The 23,618-nt window shown below is 53.6% G+C and overlaps 1 protein-coding gene across 1 annotated transcript in view; it reads right to left on the bottom strand.

Annotated features, from left to right (window-relative positions):
- Window positions 1-23,618, bottom strand: part of SCN4A (sodium voltage-gated channel alpha subunit 4) — a 70,461-nt gene that overhangs the window by 18,714 nt on the left and 28,129 nt on the right. The window contains exons 12-19 of the mRNA XM_029075282.1: window positions 21,815-22,053; window positions 21,388-21,561; window positions 17,364-17,720; window positions 8,531-9,043; window positions 6,237-6,381; window positions 4,745-4,899; window positions 3,627-3,800; window positions 2,802-2,924 (exon numbers count right to left, since the gene is read on the bottom strand). Of these exons, the coding sequence (XP_028931115.1) occupies window positions 2,802-2,924; window positions 3,627-3,800; window positions 4,745-4,899; window positions 6,237-6,381; window positions 8,531-9,043; window positions 17,364-17,720; window positions 21,388-21,561; window positions 21,815-22,053 (1,880 nt within the window). The remainder of the gene's footprint in view (window positions 1-2,801; window positions 2,925-3,626; window positions 3,801-4,744; window positions 4,900-6,236; window positions 6,382-8,530; window positions 9,044-17,363; window positions 17,721-21,387; window positions 21,562-21,814; window positions 22,054-23,618) is intronic.

The following is a 23,618-nucleotide window of genomic DNA, read 5'->3' as shown; positions in this document are numbered from 1 at the left end:
GACAGACAATATAAATAAATAAAATACTGATATGTGCACAAGTGCTGTGGGGCTGGAAGGAGGGATGAATAAAGGGAACGAGTCACGGCAACATAGAAGGGAGTTGGAGAAGAGGAAAGGAGGGCTTAGTCAGGGAAGACCTTTTGTAGGAGATATCTTTGAAGGGGGGAAGAGTAATTGCCTGTCAGATTTGAGGAAGGAGGGCTTTCCAGAACAGACGCAGGATGTGGGCGAGGGTTGGCGGTAAGATAGAAGAGATTGAGATACAGTGAGAAGGTTAGCATTAGAGGAGCCAAGTGAGCGGGCTGGGTTGTGGTAGAAGAGTAGCGAGGTGAGGTAGGAAGCGGGGAGGCGATTGAGTGCTTTAAAGCCGAAGATAAGGCGTTTCTGTTTGATTTGGAGGTGATATATTGTATATCTATAGATATAGATTATTTATAATATCTTTAAAATCAGCCCTTTCCTCACCATCCAAACTGTTACCATGTTAATCCAAGCATTCATCCTATCCCACCTTGATTACTGCATCAGTCTCCTCGCTGACCTCCCTGCCTCCCGTCTTTCCCCACTTCATTCCATACTTCACTCTGCTGCCTGGATCATTTCCGTAGAAAAACATCCAGTCCGTGTTTCCCCACTCCTCAAAAACCTCCAGCGGTTGCCCATCCACCTCCACATCAAAACAGAAACTCCTTACCACGGACTTTAGAGCACTCAATCACCGTGCCCCCTCCTAACTCACCTTGCTGTTCTCCTACTATAACCCAGACCGCACCCTCCTCCAATCCCAACCCAATCCCACTGTACTTCGATCTCATCTCTCACCCCTGATCCCTCACCCATGGCCTGCCTCTGACCTGGAACGCCCTCCCTCTACATAAATGAAGATTATCACTCTCCACACCTTCCCAACCTTATCAAAAGCACATCTCCTGAAGCCCTCACTTCCTCTTCCGCTCCCTTCTGCATTACTCTCGCACTTAGATTTGCACCCTTTATCCACCCCTCCCCTCAACCTCACAGCACTTACATACATATCCGTTATTTATTTTATATTAATGTCTGTCAGTCCTTCCAGACTGCAAGTTTGTTACGGGCAGAGAACTTGTCTACCAACTCCATTATATTGTACTCTCCCAAGCACTTAGTACTGTGCTTTGCACACAGTAAGCGCTCAATAAATACGATTGATTGACTGGTACATCAGGTTCAACCACCCACTATTCCAAGCTCACCTTCAAATTGTATCTCGGTCCTGATTTTCTCATCTCTTCCTATTACTCATTATTTTTATTATTATATTTAAGTGCTTACTCTGTACCGCCAAGCACTGTATTAAGCTCTGAGGCAGATACAAGTTAATCAAGTGGATCACAGTCTCTGTCGCACACGGAACGACACTCTAACAGCCTTACTTGGCCCCTGTGCATTTCATTTTATTCCCATCTTCAACTCTTATGTCTAGATGTATTTTTATATTTGGATTTTCATTTGTATATTCAATTACTAATCCTGTGATTTCATCCTGACATAGTTGAACTACTTCCTGTGAGATCTTCTTGCTTCCACTCTCTGTAAATAATGTAAATAATTTTGGTAACCTACCCCCACCCCCCACACTGCACCTCTGCCCCCATCCCTTCTAAAAGAAACTCCTGACCATTGGCTTTAAGCTCTCCATCAGCTCTCCCCCCCACACTGCTCTACTCTCTTCTCCCACTGCACTCCAGCTCAAACCTTCCTTTCCTCTCAAGCCAACGTATTTACTGTGTTGGGCTGTTATCCTTCCTGCCACTGACCTCTTGCATTCGTCCCACCCCTGACTAGAACTCCCTCCCACCTCCACTGCTCAGCCAAGAGATTAAAGCTCTCCCCATCTTCAAAGCCCTTCCGAACTCAGGCATCTCCTTCAGGATGCCCTCCCCGATGAATTTCTAATCTCTTTATTTTATATTGCCCCAGCTACCCCGTGAACATTTCTGAGCCACCTCAGCCCTGCCTGGCTGGAGTACCCACCTCCAACTCCACTGTCCCCTTTGGGCATCTCTTCATAGTCTATCATTTCCTTCTGTCGGTAATTGATTTGAGTTTCTGTCTCCCCTGCTAGACTGTAAATTCCTTGAGGGAGGGGATCATGTCTACTAATTCTATGATACTCTACCAAGTACTTAGTATGTTGCTCTCGGCACATAAGTAGGTGGTCAGTAAATACTACTGATTCATCCATTCATTTTGCCTCTCTCCTCCAATAGATTGTGAGCTTCTCGAGGGTAGGGAATGGGTGTCTTGTTTCAGTTCTACTCTCCCAAGTGCTTAGCACAGTGGTTCACACCCAGTAAGTTGCAATGATTGGTGGATGTGGGATCCAGAGACTATTCAGTCAGCAGGAAGCCTCCCTGCGGACAGAGAACCCTAGGGTGGGACACTCAGCACACACAGGGAAATTCATGGGAGAGTCCAGGGAATGAGAGCTAGGGAGAGACGGAGAGACTCACAAAAGGAGACAAAGTCAAAAGGAAACAGAGTTGTGTATGTCCTTGGTTGGGGGCATCTGGATCAGTGAGTTGTGAAGTTGGCAGCCCCCGGTGCCCCCCTCCCAATGTCCCGACTCGTTCCTGTTGGCCTGTTAGGGGTCCGGCCTGCTGTGGACTCCTGGCTGCCGTTCGCTTTCCTTCCCCAGCTCCCGCCCCCTACCCTTCAGCGGGGGAGACGAGCCTCAGAGTTGCCCCTGCCAGCCCCACCCCCTTCCCACTTCATCCTGAGGCCTGCTGTCTCAAATCCCGGGGCGGGGGACGACCTACCCTCATGCCTTCAAATCTGGACAGCGCCCTCAGCGGCCGCAGGGCCCTCAGGGTCCGCAGAGACTTGATGGCCCCCAGCTCAGAGTAGCCCAACCAGTTGGCCACAAGGCTGATGATGGACACCTGCAGAGAACAGGCAGTCGGCCGGTTGCATCAGCGAACACAGCCCCAAGACACCCAAGGACCCCGGGGACACCCAGGGATCTTGGCCAGAGTAGCTGGCTCTGCGGGGCCCGGGGCATGGGGCTGCAGTCCAGGGGAAGCCCGAACCAGCCCCAGATCAAGACCCCGACCCAGACCCAGCATCCAGTCTAGCCCAAACCAACCCTGCCTCAGCCCAAGTCCCCATCCCCACCACAGCCCAACCCCAGGCCCAGTCCCAGACCTCAGCCGAGCCCTAGCCCAGTCCAGACCCAGACCCAACCGCAGCCCAGCCTAGTCCCAGCCCCAGCTCCACGCTAGCCCAGTCCAGCCCTGACCCAGCCCCAGGCCCAGCCCCAGCCCTAAGCCCATCCTCAGACTCAATCAAGATCCAAGCCCAGCCCAGACCCAATCCCCAGGCCAGTTTAATCCCAGCCTAGTCCCAATACCAACCCCAGCCCAGCCCAATCCCGCCCTGCTCCAGCCTCAGCCCCAGCCCCCACCCTAGCCCCAAGCCCCAGCTAAGTGTTAGTCCCAGCCCCAGTCCCACTAGGCCCAGGTCCAAGCCCAACCCAGCCCCAAGCCCAGCTCAGCACAAGCCCAGTCCCAGTAAAGTACAGCCCAGCATGCTGTTTGAGCAGTTCTGGCACAGTGGAAGTGGGGCCAGCTGTAGTGAGCACTCACATCCACAATGAGGAAGTCGAGCCAGCACCAGGCGTTGGTGAAATAGACCTTGAAGCCATAGGCCACCCACTTGAGCAGCATCTCCAGGACAAAGACGTAAGAGAAGACCTTGTCCGCATACTCTAGGATGGTGCGGATCACCTTGCGTTGTTCGATGTAGATGTCCTCGAAGGCCTGGTGGCGGGGGCACCCGGGGACTGAGGTGGGGAAGCCGCTCCTTCCCGCCCTGCCCCAACCATGAGGTCCCCAGGTGGGAGGTGACGGGAAACGCTTTCCCGGGGGAGTTGACACCGTGGGGCCTGGGAACTGCCAGGGGGCCGGGAGAGGGGGCAGTCATCCTGTAGCCCTGAGTTCCTGGGTGTCACCCCCTCCCGGCCTTGCTCATGGACTTGAGGTCCAGCCCTGGGAATAGCCTGGTACCTGTGCCCCTTCCTTCCTGCAGTCCCCACGGGGGACTGAGCCCACGTAGCTTGATAGGTGGCGTCTACATCACTTGTGGGAACCTCCCGTAGACTGGCCTCAGTAGAAATAAGGTTGGGGCCCAGAGGAGGGACATCTGGGTAGGGCCTGTGGGAAACCTCCAGGCCCTCTCATATCTGCACATGTCCCAGAGACCTGGGAGTCCCCAGGGGTGGAGATGCTGACTGAGTGACCCTAATGGGTCCAGAGCACTGGGTGCTTGACCTGGCATAGCCATGCCCATGAGAGCAGATATCCTGGGGAGGCCAAACAGAGTCCCAGACCCATTCCCTACGCAGAGACCCACTCCCAGGCTTTGACACTGACCAGCCTCCTTCCCCCACCCCAGGGTACAGACACTGACCAGTCCTGCAAGCCCAGAAACTAATTCCACAGGCAAGACACAAGTGCCCCCTCTCCCAGAACAGACACTGACTGATCCTCCAGGCACAGTCATTGGCCAGGTAGGACTGGTCACTACCTGTCCCTTGGACAGAAAAAGTGAACAGCCCCTGGGTAGACACCGACCAGCCCCAAGGACATAAACACTGACCAGCCCCACTGGCCCCCACACATTGACCAGCCTCTGGGCACAAACACCGACCAGCGCCAGGGCACAGACCCTGACCAGTTTCCCCGTCACGGACACAGACACTGACCAGGGCACCACTGCTCAGCAGAATCATGAAGACGATGAAGGACTCGAACCAGTTGTGCTCGACGATCCTGAAGCAGGCCCTCCTCAGGTTCCACCAGATCCGGCCACGATCAGTGGTCACGTCCACGTACAGGAAGGGGAACCGTTTCACACAGGCTGTGGGGAGTCAGGGGAGGCCCGGCAACCTCAGAGCCTGTGGGGGCTGAGAGATCTGGCCCCGGGGAAGCCCCAGCCAGCACCCCAGGCCTCAGGGGAGGGGAGGCCTTTGGCCTGAACTCCTGAGTCTCCTCCCAACACTTGGGAATCCTCCCCACCGCCAGAGCCCCCTCTGGGGCTTCCGGTACCCAGTTCCGGCTCCGTCCAGATCCCTCCCTTACGGAGGACTCCAAGGTCCCAGCTCCAACCACACACGACCTTTGGCTCTGCAAAGCCAGACCGTCGGCAGCTCTTCAAGGGACAGGAAGTGCCTACTTGAACTGGGTGATCCCAAGCTCTTCCTACAACACCCTGCACCCTATGGGCACCCAGTACACCACCCTGCACACTGTAGGTGCCCAGGACAGCATCCTTCACACTACAAGCCCTTGGTACCCTGTTTCCCTCAGAGTAGGTGCTCACTACTATAGTCTGCACAGAATAGGTGATCTATACGATGTTCTGCACTCTGAAGGTACCCAGTACTGTGCCCTGCACATAGTAATAATAATAATAATGTTGGTATTTGTTAAGCGCTTACTATGTGCAGAGCACTGTTCTAAGCGCTGGGGTAGATGCAGGGTAATCAGGTTGTCCCACGTGAGGTTCACAGTTAATCCCCATTTTACAGATGAGGTAACTGAGGCACAGAGAAGTTAAGTGACTTGACCAGTCACACAGCTGACAAGTGGCAGAGCCGGGAGTCGAACCCACGACCCCTGACTCCGAAGCCCAGGCTCTTTCCACTGAGCCACGCTGCTTCTCTAGACACCTAATACAGTATTTTGCTCATAGTAGGTACTCACTATAGTACTCTGCACACAATAGCTGCTCTATACAGTGCCCTGCACAAAATAGGCACCTAGTATAGTGCTCCGGGCACTGTAGGCACCTAATACAGAACTTTGCATATGGCGGGCACTCAGTCAATACTGTTGAGACAATGACCCTGAGGGGGCCGGGCAGTTCTGGGGACCTGGAAGAGTCAAAAAGACCTGGCCCATGGGGTGTCTCCCCAACTCCCTGAATTTAGCAAGGAACCGCAGCCGGAGGAACTTAGATTCATCCCATCGTATTTATTGGGCACTTAGAGTGCCGAGAACTGTACTAAGCACTTAAATTAGAACTCGAGGCAAGACTGCATGGGATCCGAGGGCGCGGGCCGCCTTCCCAAGAGGAATCTCGATCTGGGCTGGGGTCTAGGGTCCGGCAGGGAACAGCACCAGCTCCCCCTGCCCTGCCTCCCCAGGATGTACCCTGAGGCAAGGGGAGGGATGGAATGACCTTTTGGCCCTCACCCTCAGTGAAGCATTCCTCGGGCAGCTCTCCCTCCGGGTTCTCCTCAGCCTCCTCCTCCTCCTCCTCGGGAGGTGGATGGTAGTCGGCGGTGCTGCAAACCGAGGAGTTTCCATCGCAGGGGTGAGGCTGCGGGGGCTTTGGTGTCTGCACGGTGTTCTGCAAGGTAGAACCCTGGGATGAGGAGCGAGGTGTGGGCAGAGCATGGGTAAGCCAACCCCACCCCCAGCACACCCCATCATCCCCATCCCCACTGTCCTCATCTCCCCCACCCCCCTGCCCCCTACCCTTTGCATAGCCTGCTTGGGGCTGGGTGTGTTGGAGGGGAGCGGAGGGTGATCAGCACAGTGGAAACAGAAGCTGGTGATTCTGGGGGACCTGGGCAGGGGCCCGAACCTGGAAGTACAGTCATCGATTGCACTGGCCCTCAATCAGGACCCAGGTGACTGTTGCCCCACCGCCCAAATGCCCCCTTCCTAGCTGCAGACCCCCACCGCCAAAATCAGCTCCCTTCTCTGCCACTCCAGCCCCCACTACAGACTCCTAGCTTCACCCTCGGTTGCCCTCTTTCCGCTTCTCATGCCCCATCTTCACCCAGGCAGAATGGGTGGTTAGGGATGATAGGTAGGAGCAAAGAGAGACTTGGGGGAAGAAGGAAAGCAACTTCCCTGCCTCAAATCCCTGCCCCACAACTCTGTGGTCCCTGCCCATACAGCCTGGGCAACTGAGGACTGGATAGATAAAGCCTGGGCAACTGAGTCCTGGGCAGCTGAGTCCTGGACAGATGAAGCCTGGGCAGCTGAGACCCAGGCACCTGACTGTGTGGAGAGCCAGGTCCGAATCCCACTCCTGCTTCCTGGGCTGCCCAGACCCCCACCCTCCAACCCCGCCTCCCCACCACTCTCCACTCCCTCCCGCGGATGACACATTCCCGGGGTATATTTAGCCACTGGACGCCGGCCTCAAGGGCCATCTAGGTCCCGGCTTTCAAGGGGAGATGGGGTCACGAGTTTCGAGGCTGAAGTGGATCTAAGTTCAGGCAATGGTTTCTGAGGGAGGTATCCCCCCTCCCCCACGGCTCTGGGTCCTGGGCCCCTTCCCCTCTCCAGGTAAACCTTTGACCAGTGCAAAGGCCCACCCTACCAGCCCAGTCTGAGCAGATCTGACCCTGGCCTGGACTGCTGTCAGCAGACAATGCTGTCTGCGGGTGCTGCTGTCTGCGCTGTGTGGGCACAGTGTTGCTGAAGGCGGGGCATGCCCCCCAGGATCAAGGAGGGACCCCGGCTTGGGTGCGAGTGCTGGGTGTGTGAGTGCGGGCATGCTTGGCAGACGGGTGTGAGCGAGCCCGCGATGAGGGCAGGTATGAGTGTACTGGGTGTTAGGGTGCGGGGACCGTGCGAAGAGAGCGCGGGGAGGGTGAATTTCTCGACCCCTCAATCGTCCTTGGAAAGGACTGGAAAAGGACTGGAAAAAAAAAAGGAAAAAAAAAGGACTGGACTTGGAAAGGGCATTTGCTGCCCCCCAGTGGCCGGGCCGGGACCACTGCCGGGACTGGACCTGCACTGGATCTGCACTGGGGACCGAGAAGCCCATGGACACCGGGGTCTGCCAGGCCTGTCAGAGAAGCCAGGAAGCTTCTGCCGGCCAGCCCACCCAGGGCGAGAAGTCCTGGATCCTCTGCTCGCCCCTCGTTGGGTTCCGGCCAGGCTGAGGACATCGCCCCTCTTTCTTGCAGTGTCCTGGCAGTGGTCTGGCCAACAGAGGACCTGGCATTATCCGGTACATATATCCCTGCTGCCCTGAAGCATGGGCCCCAGCAGTGGATGGAGGCAGGTCCCTCGGAGAGAGGATGGCCACCCTGCGAGAGTGACAGGTCCCCCACTCTTCCTTCCCCTCCTGCTCTCTGGCCTGTAACGCCTGTGCCCCCTCAGCAGAACCGGATCACCGGTGGGGGTGATCTGCCTCCCCTCCCCCTGGCTCGGAGTTCAGCTGGGGCCTCCCCGGCCTCAGTGCTGACCCGCTGACCCCGAGCCTATGAACTGGCTCTCCCCTGTCCCTAGGCTCCATCCGTCTTCCCGCTCCTAGGCCTCGGGGAAGAGTGGCACCGTCCTTTACTGTCACGACCATGGGCCTCTGCGTCCAGGGGGAAGGGAGGGACGGGCAGTGGGGGGTGGAGGGAGAGAAGGACAGATGGGTGAGAGTGGGGGGAAGGAGAGATGGACGGGTGGAAGCGGAGGAGAACAGGCAGGGCATCGGCAGGGAGTCAGGAGGGCGGCGCGCTCCGGTTCACCTGGGCCTCCTCGGGTTCGGACAGGGTGTCGGTCTCCTCCTCCGTGGGGAAATCAAGGTCAGACTCCTCAGAGGCTATGGGCACCTGGATGGTCAGGTGGGGGTCGTTGATGAAGTTGAGGTGGCCCAGCGGATCCATTGGTATCAGGTTGGCGGGCAACCGGGCGGGCCCTTCGTTCCGCCAGCCCGTCCTTTCAGGCCCCGGTTCCGGCCCCACGTGGTTGAGGACGTGGTCGTCTTTGTCTAGCGGCCCATCCTCTCCCCCGGGCGGCTCCCGGTCCCCCCCGCCATCCCCTCCGCCATCCCCCGCGCCGTCCCCTGGAGGGACGTCCTGCCCCGCCGAGCCCGCGGAGCCCCGGCCGGGCAGGAGCCCGAGCACGGCCTGCTTGGCCAGGTCGATGCCGTGGGTGATGCGCCCGATGGCGATCTGCAGGTTGTTCATCTCCCCGTCGTCGTCGGAGGCCGCCAGGCTGTCCGCGCTGAACGAGCTCAGCAGCAGTGCCAGGAACAGGTTCAGCACCTGGACGATGGAGGCAGGGGTTGTCGGGGTGGGCGTGGGGGTAGGGGCGAGGGTGGGGACGTGGGAAGGGGCAAAAGTAGGCGCCTGAGTGGGGGTGAGGGCGCGGGCCGAAGCCCCGGTATAACTTCAACCCACTCACTACCTGTGTGCATATTTACTCATAAATGCACGCACACAAACACATGTGCTCACACTCATGCCCGCACATGCACACATGGTCCCTCTGCCCCTGCAGTCAGAGCCCCTTCCTCTCCTGCCCAACAGGCCCTTGGAAATAATAATAATAATAATGTTGGTATTTGTTAAGCACTTACTATGTGCAGAGCACTGTTCTAAGCTGATAGCCCCTGCAGCCTCTCAAGGGATTTTGGCCAGCAAGTCTGGAGAGACGGGCCACAGGCAGTGGGCCTGCGATGACAGACCCATCCCCCTTCCAGGGTCCTACTCCAACCCTCTCCCTCCCTCCTCAACTACGTACACTCCTCCCTTGTTGTTCATGTTCCTCCCCAGCCACTGGTGCCCACCTCGTCTAGCCACACAAGCCCTTCTCCTAGCCACTTGTTCTCCACCCCTAGCCACACCAGCTCCTCCTCAGCCATGCACCCTCCTCCCCAGCCAAGCTCCTCCCCAGCTACATGCCCCCTCCTCTAGCCACATAAGCCCCTCCCCAGCCACCTGCTCTCCTCCCATAGAAGCACAAGCTCTTCCCCTAGCCATACATGCTCTTCTCCTAGTCACTCAAGTTCCTCCACTAGCCATGCACACTCCTCCCTTATCTATGCTGGGGCCCTTGCACTGCTGGGACTACAAAACCTGAAAACTGAAAACTGCCCCAGGTTGGAGCAGCGGGACGGCCTCCCTCCCATCCAGACATGCTCGGCCTAGACCCGCCTCGGGGCTCGGACAGGGGCTACTCTGGCCCAGGTTGTGACTCTTGCAGAACCTGTCAGTGCTCTAGCAGGGTCAGGGAGGGGAGGGAACAGGGCCTGGGCCTGGGAAGGGATGGCCAGGACGGTCCACGAAAGGAACGGAGAACCAAGGGGTGGAAGGGACTGGGACTCTTGAGACCTGGGTTCTCGTCCCCACTCCTCCACTGCCCTAGCCTGCTATATGACTTCCAGCTTCTTCATCTGTAAAATGGGAATAAAACACCGGCTCTCTCACCCCACCCTACCCCCTGCCCCACAGCACTTATATACATATCCCTAATTTATTCATTTACATTCATCTGTCTCTATTTCTAGACTGTAGCTTGTTGTGGACAGGGAACTAACTCCGTTCTATAATACTTTCCCAAGCACTTAGTACAATGCTCCGTACATAGTAATTGCTCAGCTAATACTATCGATTGATTGAATCCTGTGAGGGGCAGGGAATGTGTCCAGTCCCAGGATCTGGTATCTACCCCAGTGCTTAGCACAGGTCTTGACCCATAGTAAGCGTTGAATAGTTGATGTCACTTCTGTTGTTAAGGGGCCATGGTTAAGAAGCTACGGAAGGGGCAGAGGAGGCCGGCAGGGCAGACCAAGGTCCTGCCTACCACTGGTTTCCCTGTTACCTGAGTCGCTTCCTCTGCTTTTCCTATAATAGCCCCAAAGGAAATGCCTGGCCGCAGGTCCCCCCACCCCACTCCCCCGAGCCCCTGCCCTGCCCTGCCCCTCAGCAGACATCTGCTCCCCGGCCCCAACCCTGGTCCGGAACAAGAGCTAAGGGGGAGTCAGGAGGGGTAAAGCGTCAGAAACTGGAGTCAAGTGTCACACCTTGACCTCAAGGGCCCTTGGGTGTATGGAAGAAAGGGGAGGGGTAACGGATGGGGGCAAGGGGATGAGAGGAGAATATGCCTAATCACTCACCCAGAACCCTCCCTGGTTTCTTTTGAGTGCACGCGTGACTGCCAGCGTGCTCACGCAGACACACACACTTAGACACACCCAGAACCATCCCGTCTCTCTCTCTCTCACACATACACACACAAACACAAAAACACACACATACACTCATACCTGGAAGCCTCCCCTGCTCATCCAACCACACAGACCCACACCACCCATACACACACACCCAGACCCTTCCCTGGTCACACACACACCCCTCCCACGACTGAAGACTGTGATCTCGGTATCCTCAACTCCTCACTGTGGCTCTACTCTCACATCCAAGCTATCGGCAAAACCTGCCAGTTTTTCCTCAGAAGCATCTTGGGCTCCACCCCTTCCCCTCCTCCCCTAGAGCCACTTCCCTGCTCTGTACACAGTAGGTGCTCAATAAACACGATTGAATGAATTGAATGACTGGTTCAAGGACTAGTCACTCTCTGTTGGACTATTGCACCAACCTCTTGGATTCCCTGCCTCCAACTTCCCCTTTGGTCCATATTCCACACTGCCATCCAGATCACCTCCCTGAAACATCGTTCAGCACAGGTCTCCCCTCCCCTCAAAACTCTCCCTTGGCTGCCCAACACCCTCCGCATCAAGCCAAACACCTTAAGGTTTAAGCCTTTCCACGTTTATTCATTTAGCTCTCCTCTCCCCCTCCTCTTCATTCCTCCCAAGCCCACCTCTTGACTGGATCCTGCTCTCGTCTTGCCCACCTTTGACCCCTTGTTCATCTTGTCCCCAAGGACTGGAACTTTCTCCCCTCTCAGCAAGGCCTGGTGGAAAAGAGCTCAGTCCTGGGAGTCAGAAGAAATAACAGTAATAATATTTTAAAGTACTTACTATGTGCCAAGCACTGTTCTAAATACCAGGGTAGATAGAAGTTAATCAAGTTGGACACAGTCTCTCCCACTTGGGGCTCACAGTCTAAGTAGGAGAGTGTACAGGTATCAAATCTTCGTTTGACCAGATGACAATGACCCAGATTTTTTCATAACAAACGCTGCCTGCTTGAACCCCTGCTTGATCATGGGGAAGCTTCCCTTCATCCTTGACCTTTTTCTGACCCAATCACTCTCCTCCTTACCATCACTGAAACCTGGCTCTCCCAAGATAACACGGTCTTTCTAGAGGGGGACTCATCTTCACCCACTCCCCAAACTCACTGGGAAAGAAGGAGGTGTTGGCTTCCTTCCAACACCCCAGTGAGGCTTCATACCATTCCACCTCCCCCATCCCTTTCTCACCCTTCCCTTGAAGTCCATATCAACTGCCTTTATCACCCACTCCAATTACTTGTCACGGTCATCTACCACCACCCCAGACCCTCCCTCCAACTTTTTGAATGATTTTGGTCCTTTTCTCCCATTCCTTCTCTCTATCTCCATCCCTACATTTGATTCTTGGAGATTTTAATACCCACATAGATGTTCTGACAACCCTTCCACTGCCTACTTTCTATCACTCCTCAACTCCATTGGCCTCCTGCCCCACCCCAGCTCTCCCACTCACCAACCCGGACACACACTCGTTCTCATCTTCTCAACAATCTCTACCCTCACCAATTCTGAAATCTTTCTATCTGATGACAGCTTCCTCACCTGCCTTCTCTCCCACACACTTCCACGCCACAAATCTGTGCTTTTCCCCCACAGAGGCCTCCGATATCTTGACCCTATCCAATTTTCTCAATTCACCATGCCCCATTTAGCCTTCATACCCAAACTATCTTCAGTTTTTTAAGTACTTATTATGACTGATGCTCTCAACACCACCTTTTCTACTGAACTCATTCACTTGCTCCCCTATCCCTTCGTTGATCTCATACCACTAAACACAGCACTAGATCAACTCCACAGTACGCTTCTGTCACTCTTGTCCACAACATACAGAGAGCTGCTGGTGGAAATCTCACTCCAGCTCCCAATCATCTTGTCCTCTCCTACCTCAACTTGCTACTCTTCTACTACAATCCAGCCTTCACTCTTCACTCCTCTAATGCCAACCTACTCACTGTACTTTGATCTTGTCTAACTTGCCGCCAACCTCTCCCCCACTTCCTGCCTCTGGCTTGGACTGCCCTCCCTATTCATATCCAACAGACAATGACTCCCCACCCCCCTCACACACTTCAAAGCCTTATTGAAGGTTCATCTCCTCCAAAGGCCTTCCCTGATTAAGCCCTCTTTCCCTTTTTTTCCCACTCCCTTCTGCATCTGATTTACTCCCTTTCTTCATCCCCTGCTCCCAGCCCCACAGCACTTATGTACATATCCATAATTTGTTTATTTAAATTAATGCCTGTCTCCTCCTCTGGACTGTAAGCTTTTTGTGGGCAGAGAATGCATCTGTTATATTAGTGTATTGTACTCTCCCAAGCATTTGGTACAGTGCTCTGCACACACTAAGAGTTCAAAAAATACGATTGACTGATGGATCTGACAGACGAGGTAAGAGAGGCTTAGAGAAGTGAAGTGACTTGTCCAAGGTCACACAGAAGACAAGTATCAGAGTCACAGATTAGGACCCAAGTCCTCTGACTCCCAGGCCCATGCTCTTTCCAGGAGGCCATGCTGGCTTTGGATGACGCTTGCCGTTTGTTGAGATGGAAGACTCCCACAGGGGTGCCTGCACCTGCATCCAGGTCTCTGGTTGCCCCCTCCAGCCTGTCTGCAGAGAATAAGGGACCAGGACAGGGCCCACCACCCCTCTGCCGTCCGGCTTTGCTCCCCTGGCAGAGGAGAATGACTCAAGACAGGGCACCGTGGGCTCCGACCCAGCCTAGCTGTGCCATCACGAAGCAGTCTCGGAATCTTGACAAATTTTTCAGGGCAGACAAATTTGCTTAGAAGTTTCCAGAGCCCAAATCCGTTGAACGGATGAGATGGGTGGATAAGGTCTATGAAAACTGAGCAGAGGGCCTGCTGGCCAGCCAGCCGTGCACTTCTCCTGTATCTGCCACCTGACACACAGAAAAAATCATGGTTCTCCTACCCCGCTGTGACCTCAAAAGAGTGATCCCGGCTCTGCCATGCGCCTGCTGTGTGACCCTGGACAAGTCACTTAGCTTCTCTGTGCCTCAGTTTCCTCAGCTGTAAAACGGGGATAAAATACCTGTTCTCCCTCCTATTTAGATTCTGAGCCCCTTGTGGGACAAGGACTGTGCCTGGCCTGATTAATGTGCATCTATCCCAGTGCTTAGAGCGGTGCTTGACACATAATAAGCACTTAACAAATACCGTCATTATTATTTTCATTATTTTCACCCCAAGAGTATCCAATCCAGGACATTCTTTAGGAGCCAATTCAAGAATTCTTCTAGGATCTTGCCGACGACGGAGCATAATGAGGCATCTTGGTCACTGCCGTGCTCTGATCTTTTGCCTTTCTTCCTGAAGATGGGGATGATGGTGGCCTCTCGGAGAGCCCACGGCCCTTCCTCACTATCTGTCTGTTGAGGAAGAGTTTGTGCAGATGCTTAAGCACAGTGGTCCCTTTGTCCAAAGATCTCAGCAGGGCCAGGTTGGTTGGTACACAAGGTCCTTGTCTTCACCTATTGGGAGGTTTTGTGTGGTTTTTCTTTTTGTTGTTATTGTTTTTATGGTAACCGTCAAACACTTAATATGTGCAGGGCACTCTACTAAGAACTGGGATCAATACGACATGATCAGGTTGGACACAGTCCCTATCCCACATAGGGCTCATAATCTTACTCCCCATTTTACAGATAAGTGAAACACAGAGAAGTTTAGGGACTTTCCCATCATCACACAGCAGACAAGTGGCAGAGTCAGGATTAGAACCCAGGTCCTCTGGCTCTCAGTCCTGTGTCCTATCCATTAGGCCACGCTGCTCCTTAATGTAGGCCAAAACTCATCTTCAATAGGGGAAGCATTTTGAAGAGACTGTTGAAACGCTCTTGCCATCTTTTTAGGCTTCCTCCCTTGTATGTGAGGACACAGGACCCCTCTTCATCAGCATCACCATTGATGGTATTCACTGAGTTCTCACTGCATGCTGAGCACTGTACTAAGTGCCAGGTAGAGTACAACACCTTTATTTATTTATATTAATGTCTCTCTTCTCTGCTAGACTCTAAGCTCATTGTGGGAAGGGAATATTTCTGTTTATTGTTATACTGTTCTCACCCAAGCACTTAAGCGGTGCTCTGTAAGTGCTCAATAAATATAACTGAATGAATGACAGACTTGATACCTGCCCGCAGTGAGCTTCAGAGGTGGTCATGTACTGGACAGGGCCATGGAATGTCTTTGGTGAAGTCTTACAAGTTTTTTGGTTTCAATAGCCCTGGATCTCTTCCACTTTGGTATCCTACCACCGGCCGTGCATGTTCCTTAATTTGGTTTACAGGTTTCTGGAAGCTCCTCTCCTGCCTCACTTCTCAGGTGTTGCCGATGCTGCTGGTGCAATAGATTCTATGCAAGCCTTTCATTTCCAACTCATTCTCATAAAACCAGCTTTGGTGCCTCCTCTTGGAGGTGCCCCAGGTATTCCAGCAGCCTGGAATAATAATAATATTTATAAAAACTTACTATGTGCCAAACACCGTACTAGGAGCAGGGTTAGAGACAAGATAATCAGGTTGGACACAGTCCCTGTCCCTGATGGAGCTCACAGTCTTAATTCCCATTTTATAGATGAGGAGCCCGAGGCTCAGAGAAGTTAAGTGACTTGCCCAAGGTCACACAGCTGGCAAGTGGCAGAGCCAGGATTAGCAGCTAAGTCTTTTGACTCCCAGGTCCAGAGTCTTTCCGCTAGGCCATGCTGCTTCCGGCATCACTGGGAAATGCCCATTCGCTGTTCACGCTGCTGTCTGAAGTTTGATTTTCTTTCTTCAGCGGGTATTTGCAGATGTTTTCCTTCTCCAGGAGTTTAACATCCAAGTGTTTGGAGGCCAGTGGTTCTAAGGACAGCGTGAGCTTTGGAGGGTATTAAATGGTAGCCCAATCCAACATTCCAACATTCTGTTGCGACCTGAGTGTCTTTGAGGTCCCTCTGCCTCCCTGGGATGTAGACAATAAGATGCCACTGTTTAGTTGGGGGAAGCATCCAAAGAGGCATTCCTTTTGCCGGCCAGGTGAAAGATGGAATCTGTGATTGGGCTGTGGTGTTTGGTGCACTCATTCAGAAAAAGGACCCCGGTGCTGAGCTCGCCAATCCCATGAGATCCAAGGACTTTCCTCTTTCAGTGGCCATCATGTCCAATTGTGACCCTGCAACCTCCCATTTAAAATAGTTGACAGGACACTGGTCCTCCTGCAGTGATTTTGCCTTAATCTTTAAAACAGCATTCTTCATCTTCAAGTCGAGTTCCTCATCATGGGACACTAAGCATTTAGCACTTTAGTCTCAGGGGTAGGCAGAGCCGCTCCAGACGGTCCCTGACGCCTCCAGGTAGCTCTGCGAGGCCCACTATTATAGCTGTGTGATAGATGCTCTGAAGTGGGAAGAGCTCGCCAAAAGAAGGTGAAGACCTCTGCCAGCTGGTCTTCATCAGGCAGCCTGGTCTCCCTTACAGCCGCGATATCGACTCCGTATCTGGAGTCCGTAGTGTTTACTGAGTGCCTACTGTGCTCAGAGCACCGTACTAAGCATTGGGGAAAGCAAAATAGAGTTAGCAGACATGGCTCCTGCCTTCCAGGAGCTTAGAGTCCAGCCCGGAGACAGACACTGAAATAAATTACAGGCAGAAATCATTTATCCGCTCCTCTAGATTGTAAACTCACTGTTGTCAGGGAACGTGACTGCCAACTCTATGGTATTGTACTCTCCCAAGTGCTTAGTATAGTGCACCTAGTAGGTGCTCAATAAATACCACTGATGATTATCTTACTATCACACACACACACACACACATACACACACCCTCAGAACAATTCCCAGGGACAAGCACCTTCAGAGATCCCCCAGCTTCTGCCATCTGCTCTCCCCTGTGTAGATCTGATCCACTCCAGCCCTGCCCAGGGCGTCTCTACAGGGACCTCGCCCATCTTCCTTCTAACCATTCTGCCATCCTGTTGAGGGCAGCTGGTAGGTCTCTGTGCCACTTAACTGACACTGGGAGTATGTATGCCGGCCACTTGCCCTGCCTACCTCAGTCCTGCCCAGTCTAGTCCTGCCCTACCCAGTCCTGCCTTGCCCTGCCTTGCCCGGTCCTGGCCCTGGCCTCTCCTTCCCTACCCCACCCCATCCCTGCCCACCCTTCCCAGCAAGCTCGTGGATTCGGGACTTCTGGGACCTGGCTGATGTGGGCCCCTTGAGGCCAGGCAGGGGTGGGCCACAAAAGGGAGGGATTGTCCAGGATGGGGAAGGGGGAGAGGGGTGGTGAAGAGAGGGGCTCTGTGGAGCATGCTCAGTTGGAACGCATGCAGTCCGGACTAGCCCGGGGACCCCCGTGCCACCCCGCGGCCACGGCCCCTTACCACCAGGTTGCCGATGACCATGACCATGAGGAAGACGGTGAGGCACATGGCCTGGCCAGCCACCTCCATGCAGTCCCACATGGTCTCAATCCACTCGCCACACAAGATGCGGAAGACGATGAGGAAAGAGTGGAAGAAGTCGTGCATGTGCCAGCGCGGCAGGCTGCAGTCGGCGGCGATCTTGCACACGCACTCCTTGTAGCTCTTGCCAAACAGCTGCATGCCGACCACGGCAAAGATGAAGACGATGATGGCCAGCACCAGCGTCAGGTTCCCCAGCGCCCCCACCGAGTTCCCGATGATCTTGATCAACATGTTCAGCGTCGGCCACGACTTGGCCAGCTTGAACACGCGCATCTGTATGGGGGGCGGAGGGGGGGGGCGGGAGGGAGGAAGAAGAAGGGTAGATGGTGGAGAGAGAAAATGAAGGAGACAGGAGGGGAAATGGAGTTGGGAGGGGAGATGGGAAGGGAAATTGGAGGAGCAAGGAAAGAATGGACGAGAGAGGAGGGAAAATGGGGAGAGGAAAGAGGAGGGAAGAGGAAGGAGAGAGATATGATGAGGGAGAAGGGAGAGAGATATGGAGGAGGGAAGACAGAGAATGGTAGATGGAGAAGAAATGAGAGGGGGGGAATAGGGATGAGGGAAAATGGAGGAGGGAGGGAAGAGGAAGAGGCATGAAAAGCCGCCCTGGGTTTGCAGCAGTGGCTGCGGGGGTGGGTCATCGTTCTTCCAGGGGGGCAGGGCCCAACCTCAAAGGAGACCATGTAAAGCCTAATCCTAACCCCCAATCTAGCCTGAGCTCCGATCATCCCTCACTAACCTTAGCCATGACCCTAACGCCAAAACTAACCCTGTCACTCACAGTTCTGATCATAACCCCAGCCCTTGACGAACCTCAGCCACTGACGAACCCCGACCCTAACAATAGCCCTGTTTGACCTAAATTAGCTTGTTTCCCAAAATCTGAACATCTGCCTCTTCAGCTGTAGGGAGGCAGTGGGCCCTAGTGGAAAAGCGCAGTACTGGAAGATAAGGGACCTAAATTCTAATCCTGGCTCTCTGTTTCCTCATCCGTAAAATGGGGATAATCGATCCACTCTCCCTCCCTCTCTCTTAGATGGTCAGGTCTGTTAACATCTGTCTCCTCTCTAGATGGTGAGCTAGTTGTGGGCAGGGAATGTGTCTGTTTATTATTGTGTTGTACTCTTTCAGGTGCTTAGTACATTGCTTTGTACACAGCAAGCATTAAATAAATACGATTGAATGAATAAACCAATGATGGACTCTTAGCCCATAGTTCAGCACCCAGTGAGCACTAACTAATAACACTGTAATTCCTTTGATGAATTCTAACCTGAACCCCAAAGCCCCACCCTAGCCCAGTAAGCCCAGTCCCTCCCCAGCATTGTCCTATCTCCACAAGTAAGCTCACTCAGGTGCCCACCCGCTGCATCTCCCCGCCAGCCAGAGCTCCCCCAGTTCCTTTGCCAACCCCCAAAGGGTCTCTCTCACCCCTTCCTTCTCCAGCTCCCTCTCTCACACATCCATAAGATCTCTCACCCACACATCCATACACGTGATCACACACACTTTTCCACACTTACTCGCATTCACGCTCGTACACACAACACACAAAAACACACAGACACTTCAGAATGAACTCTGAGAAGCAGTGTGACCTAGTGGAAGAGCCCAGGCCTGGGAATCAGAAGACCTGGGCTCTGATCCTGGCTCTATCTCTTGTCTGCTGTGTGACCTTGGGCAAGTCACTTCACTTCTCTGTGACTCAGTTACTTCATCTGTAAAGTGGGATTAGGACTGTGAGCACTAAATGGGACAGGGACTCTGTCCAATCCGATTATCTTGTATCTATCCCAGTGCTTAGTATAGTGCTTGGCACATAGTTAATGCTTAATAAATATCATAAAAAAAATTTACTGTGGACACAGGGCTCTCCAGGGCATTTGAGGGATAAAGAGAAGACACTTTCACAGACATTCCCATGCCCACTCACTTTCACCCACCTCACATTTTAATATTCCAAACATCAATCAATCAATCAACTGATCAAATGAAGATAGTTATTGAGCACTTACTCGGTGCAGAGCACTGTACTAAGCCTTTGGGAGAGTACAATTCATTTGAGTTGATGATTAGCTTCCTGCCCACTAGGAACTTACACTCTACAGGGGGAAACCGATATTAAAATAAATTACAGATAGGGAAAATGGCAAAGTATAAAGATATGTACATATGTGCTGAGGGTCTGGAGGTGCAGGGAATAACTAGTGCTTAAGGGGTACAGAGTCAAGCGCATGGGTAACCTAGAAAGGAAGGCAAGAAGGGAAGATGAGAGCTTAATCTGGGAAGGCCTCCTGGAAGAGATGTGAATTTAGGAGGTTTTTGAGGTAAGGAGATTGGTCATCTGTCATATATATAGGGGGAGGGAGTTCCAGGCCCAAGGGGGGATGCGGGCAGTGGATCACCAGGGAGATAGATGAGATCAAAGCTTCCAAAGGTACCAAAAGGAGGTTGGTGTTAGAGGAGCAGAGTGTGCAGTCCGGGTTGTAGGAGATCAGCCAGATTAAGTTGGAGTGGGAGAGGAGTTTCTGTTTGACATGGAGGTAGATGGGCCACCACCGGAGGTTTTTGAGGAGTGGGGAGATATGGACTGAATTATTTTTTTTAGAAGAATGATCTAAGTAGTAGAGTGAAATATGGACTGGAGAGGAGAGAGACAGGAGGCAGGGAGATAAGCCAGGAGGCCAGTGCAGTAGTCAAGGTGGGAAATAAATGTTTGGATCACTGTAGAAGGAGTTTGGATGGGAAAGAAAGGGCAGATTCTAGAGATGTTGAGAAGGTAGAACCAACAGAATTTGGTGAGGGACTGAATATTCAGGTTGAACAAGAGTAACGAATAGAAGATAATGCTGACTTGGGAGACAGAGAAGATGGTGATGTCTACAATGGTGGGAAAGTCTAGGAGGGGTCAGGGTTTGGATGGGAAGATGAGGAGTTTTGGACACATTAAGTTTGTGGTGTTGGTGGGATCTCCAAGTAGAGATGTCCTGAAGGCAGGAGGAAACGTGAGATTGCAGAGGAGAGAGGTCTCAGCTGGGGATATAAATTTGGGAATCACACAAGTAGAGATGGTAGTTGAAGCTGTGGGATTGAAAGAGTTCTCCAAGGGAGTGGATGTAGATGAAGATTGAAGGGAACCCAGAACTGGGCCTTGAGGGCCTCCCACAGACAGAGGGTTGAAGGCAGAGGAAGAGCCCGTGAAAGAGACTGAGAATGGGCTATCCAGGAAACAGGAGGAGAACCAGGAGAGGACAGAGTCAGAGAAGCCAAGCCTGGATAATGTTTCCAGGAGAAGAGGGTGTTCTACAATGTCAAAGGCAGCTAAGAGGCCAAGGAAGATTAGGATGCAGTAGAGGCTGTTAGATCTGGAAGGAAGGTCACAGGTGACCTTGGAGAGGGCAGTTTCCATGGCAAACTGAAACTCAGTTACTTGCACTTTTTCCTTGGCAAAAAGAAACTCAGTTACTTGCACACACTCACTCCAAACCATCTGCTCATACATAAGAGTAATAATAATTGTGGTTTTTGTTAAGTGCTTACTAGGTGCCAGGCACTGTACTAAGAACTGGGGTAGATAGAAGCAAATCTCCAAGTCACAGGGATTAGGCTCTCACACAACTGAAGACACCTGTGTCACTCACTCACAGATACACACTCATTTACCCTGCTCCATGGGCCCTCCCCAGACCCGAAGCTCCGATGCCCACGACGGTGGGAACAGGAGTGAGGTTAGTGCCCCTCGGTGCCTCAGGGTCCACAAGTGAGCCGGTCCGTGGATCCCGCCCCCCGACATTCCTGCTCTAGCCCTCCCAACCCTGATCCTACTCCAGCCCTTCTCCCTTGCTCCCACCCCCTTCCCTTTCCCGGACCAGCTCCCACCGCCATCCCGGCTGCCCCCACTCCGAGCCCGCTCCCCCCCAGCACCCCCGCCCGGACCCACCAGGCGGAAGGAGCGGAGCACAGAGAGGCCCTGCACGTCGGCCAGGCCCAGCTCCACCAGGCTGAGCGTGACGATGATGCTGTCGAAGACGTTCCAGCCCTGCTGGAAGTACTCGTAGGGGTCCAGGGCCACCAGCTTCAGGACCATCTCAGCTGTGAAGATCCCGGTGAACACCTGGGCGAGCAGCGGCCCCGTCAAGGGCGGACCGGCCCCCCCTGCCCACATGGGACAACCTCACGGCTCCCGGGCACAGGCGTGGGCACCGAGGGCCAGGGCGGGGATGGTGGGCTGGGGAAGGCTGTTCCCCTCCAGCCTCCCCTACCACCAAATTCCCCTCCTCAGTGTGCCCCTTCCTGCCCCGCCCCACCCCCGCCTTCTCTGTTCTCTCCTGCCCACCTGCCTCTGCGGGCCCCACCCCTGGGCCTACCAGGTTGCCGACGCTTAGCACGTTCTCAAAGTGGGGGGTCATGGGGTAGTGCTCCATGGCCATGAACAGGGTGTTGAGGACGATGCAAATGGTGATACCCAGGTCCACGAAGGGGTCCATGACGATGAGCCGCACCAGCCCCTTCAGCCGCACCCAAGGCCCACAGCAGTTCCACACCAGCAGGGTGTGTGCACAGCGGTACCACCAGGGTGGGCACTTCTGGTGGGCCTCTTCCAGCTCTGCACCAAGAGACACAGACCAGCGTGGGTCAAATCTGCCTAGGGCAGACTCCTCGGGGAGGATGGACAGAGGGAAGGAGGGAGGGAGGCATGGCAGGGGAGGGGCAGAAAGGAAAGGGGGTAGGGAGGCCATCCGCTCTGCTGTGTGATACTGGAATGTGTGCCCAACCGCCCCCCTCACACCCAAGGATCTCCCCTACCCACAAAAGCACAATCATCACTGTCTCTATCCAAACAGGGAGGGAGGCCGGGGTGGGATCCGCCCAGATAGCACCACCCAGACCACTACCATGAGGCCCCCCAGATCCCCAAGGCAGAGGACCAGTGCGTTAATAGGTCACCCTGTCTGCTGTTTGGAAACCGGGATAACGAGCTGGTCAGGACAGAGGTAATTGGGACACCTAGGAGGTGGGAAGAGGAGGAGGGCTCCCTGCCACTCTGAGCCAGTGGCTTGGCCAAAGCCCAGGAGTCACTTGGCCCAGGCAGACCAGCGTGGTGTGTTGGATCCAGACTGAATGGAAGCTCTAAGAGGATGGTGAAACAAGGAGGTAAGAGTGAAAACAGCAGAGGGCACAGAAAGGATCATGTTCCTTTGTGTGAGTAGTGGTCATTTATGTAAGCAATTTGGTTGCAGTCGTGGTCAGGTTTCTTTATGTGATCAATGCTTCTTTGTGTTTGCAGTGTGGTGGTGGTCCTTTATATGAGCAACGTGGTCGTGGTCCTTTGCATGAACAGTGCTTCTTGGTGTTTGCAGTGTGCTCATTGTCCTTCCCCCTTCTCTGGGTCGCACCTGGAGAGTTTCCAGTACTCTACCAGTCTCAGCTAAGGGAGGGAGAGTCAAGCAGTGGCCTTCCCATTCCATTCTTAGTTTGGGCAGTGGCTAGCTAGTGGAAGTCCATCTGCTACAAGCTAAAACTCATCCATGTTGGGCAGCAGCGGCATGGGAGAGAGTTGAGGGCGGAGACTTGAGTTTACTGCGCTGGAGTAAACCATTTCCATACTTTTACCAAGAAAACTCTATGGATACACTACCAGAACAATTGCTGGTTCATTGGAGATCGTTGATGGAGAGCAGGGTGTTCTGGGAGAGATATGCCCGTGATGTCGCTATGGGTCGGAAACGATTTGACAGCATAAGACAAAACAAGACATTGTCTTTTAAGCAGTGTGGTTGTGGTCCTTTGTGTGAGCACTGCTTCTTTGTGTCTAAGGTGTGGTCATGGTCCTTTGTATGAGCAGTGTTTCTTTGTGTTTGTAGTGTGGACATGGTCCTCTGTGTGAGCAGTGCTTCTTTATGTTTGCAGTGTGGTCATGCTCATGCTCCTTTTGTATGAGCAGTGTGGCTGTGGTCCTTTGCGTGGCGATGGTTCTTTGTGTGGTCATGGTTCTTTGTGTGAGCATTGTGGCATGGTCCTTTATTTGAGTAGTGTAGTTGCGGTCCTTTGTGTGAACAGTGTGATCAAGATTCTTTGTGTGAGCAGTACAGTCATGGTCCTTTGTGACTGTAGTGTGGTCATGGTCCTTTGTGAGAGTAGTGTAGTTGCGGTCCTTTATGTGAGCAGTGT

Source organism: Ornithorhynchus anatinus, chromosome 11 (genome assembly GCF_004115215.2).
Source record: "Ornithorhynchus anatinus isolate Pmale09 chromosome 11, mOrnAna1.pri.v4, whole genome shotgun sequence".
Classification (NCBI taxonomy): domain Eukaryota; kingdom Metazoa; phylum Chordata; class Mammalia; order Monotremata; family Ornithorhynchidae; genus Ornithorhynchus; species Ornithorhynchus anatinus.
Note: the sequence above shows the minus strand (reverse complement) of the source record. Positions and strands in the feature narration are given on the sequence as shown.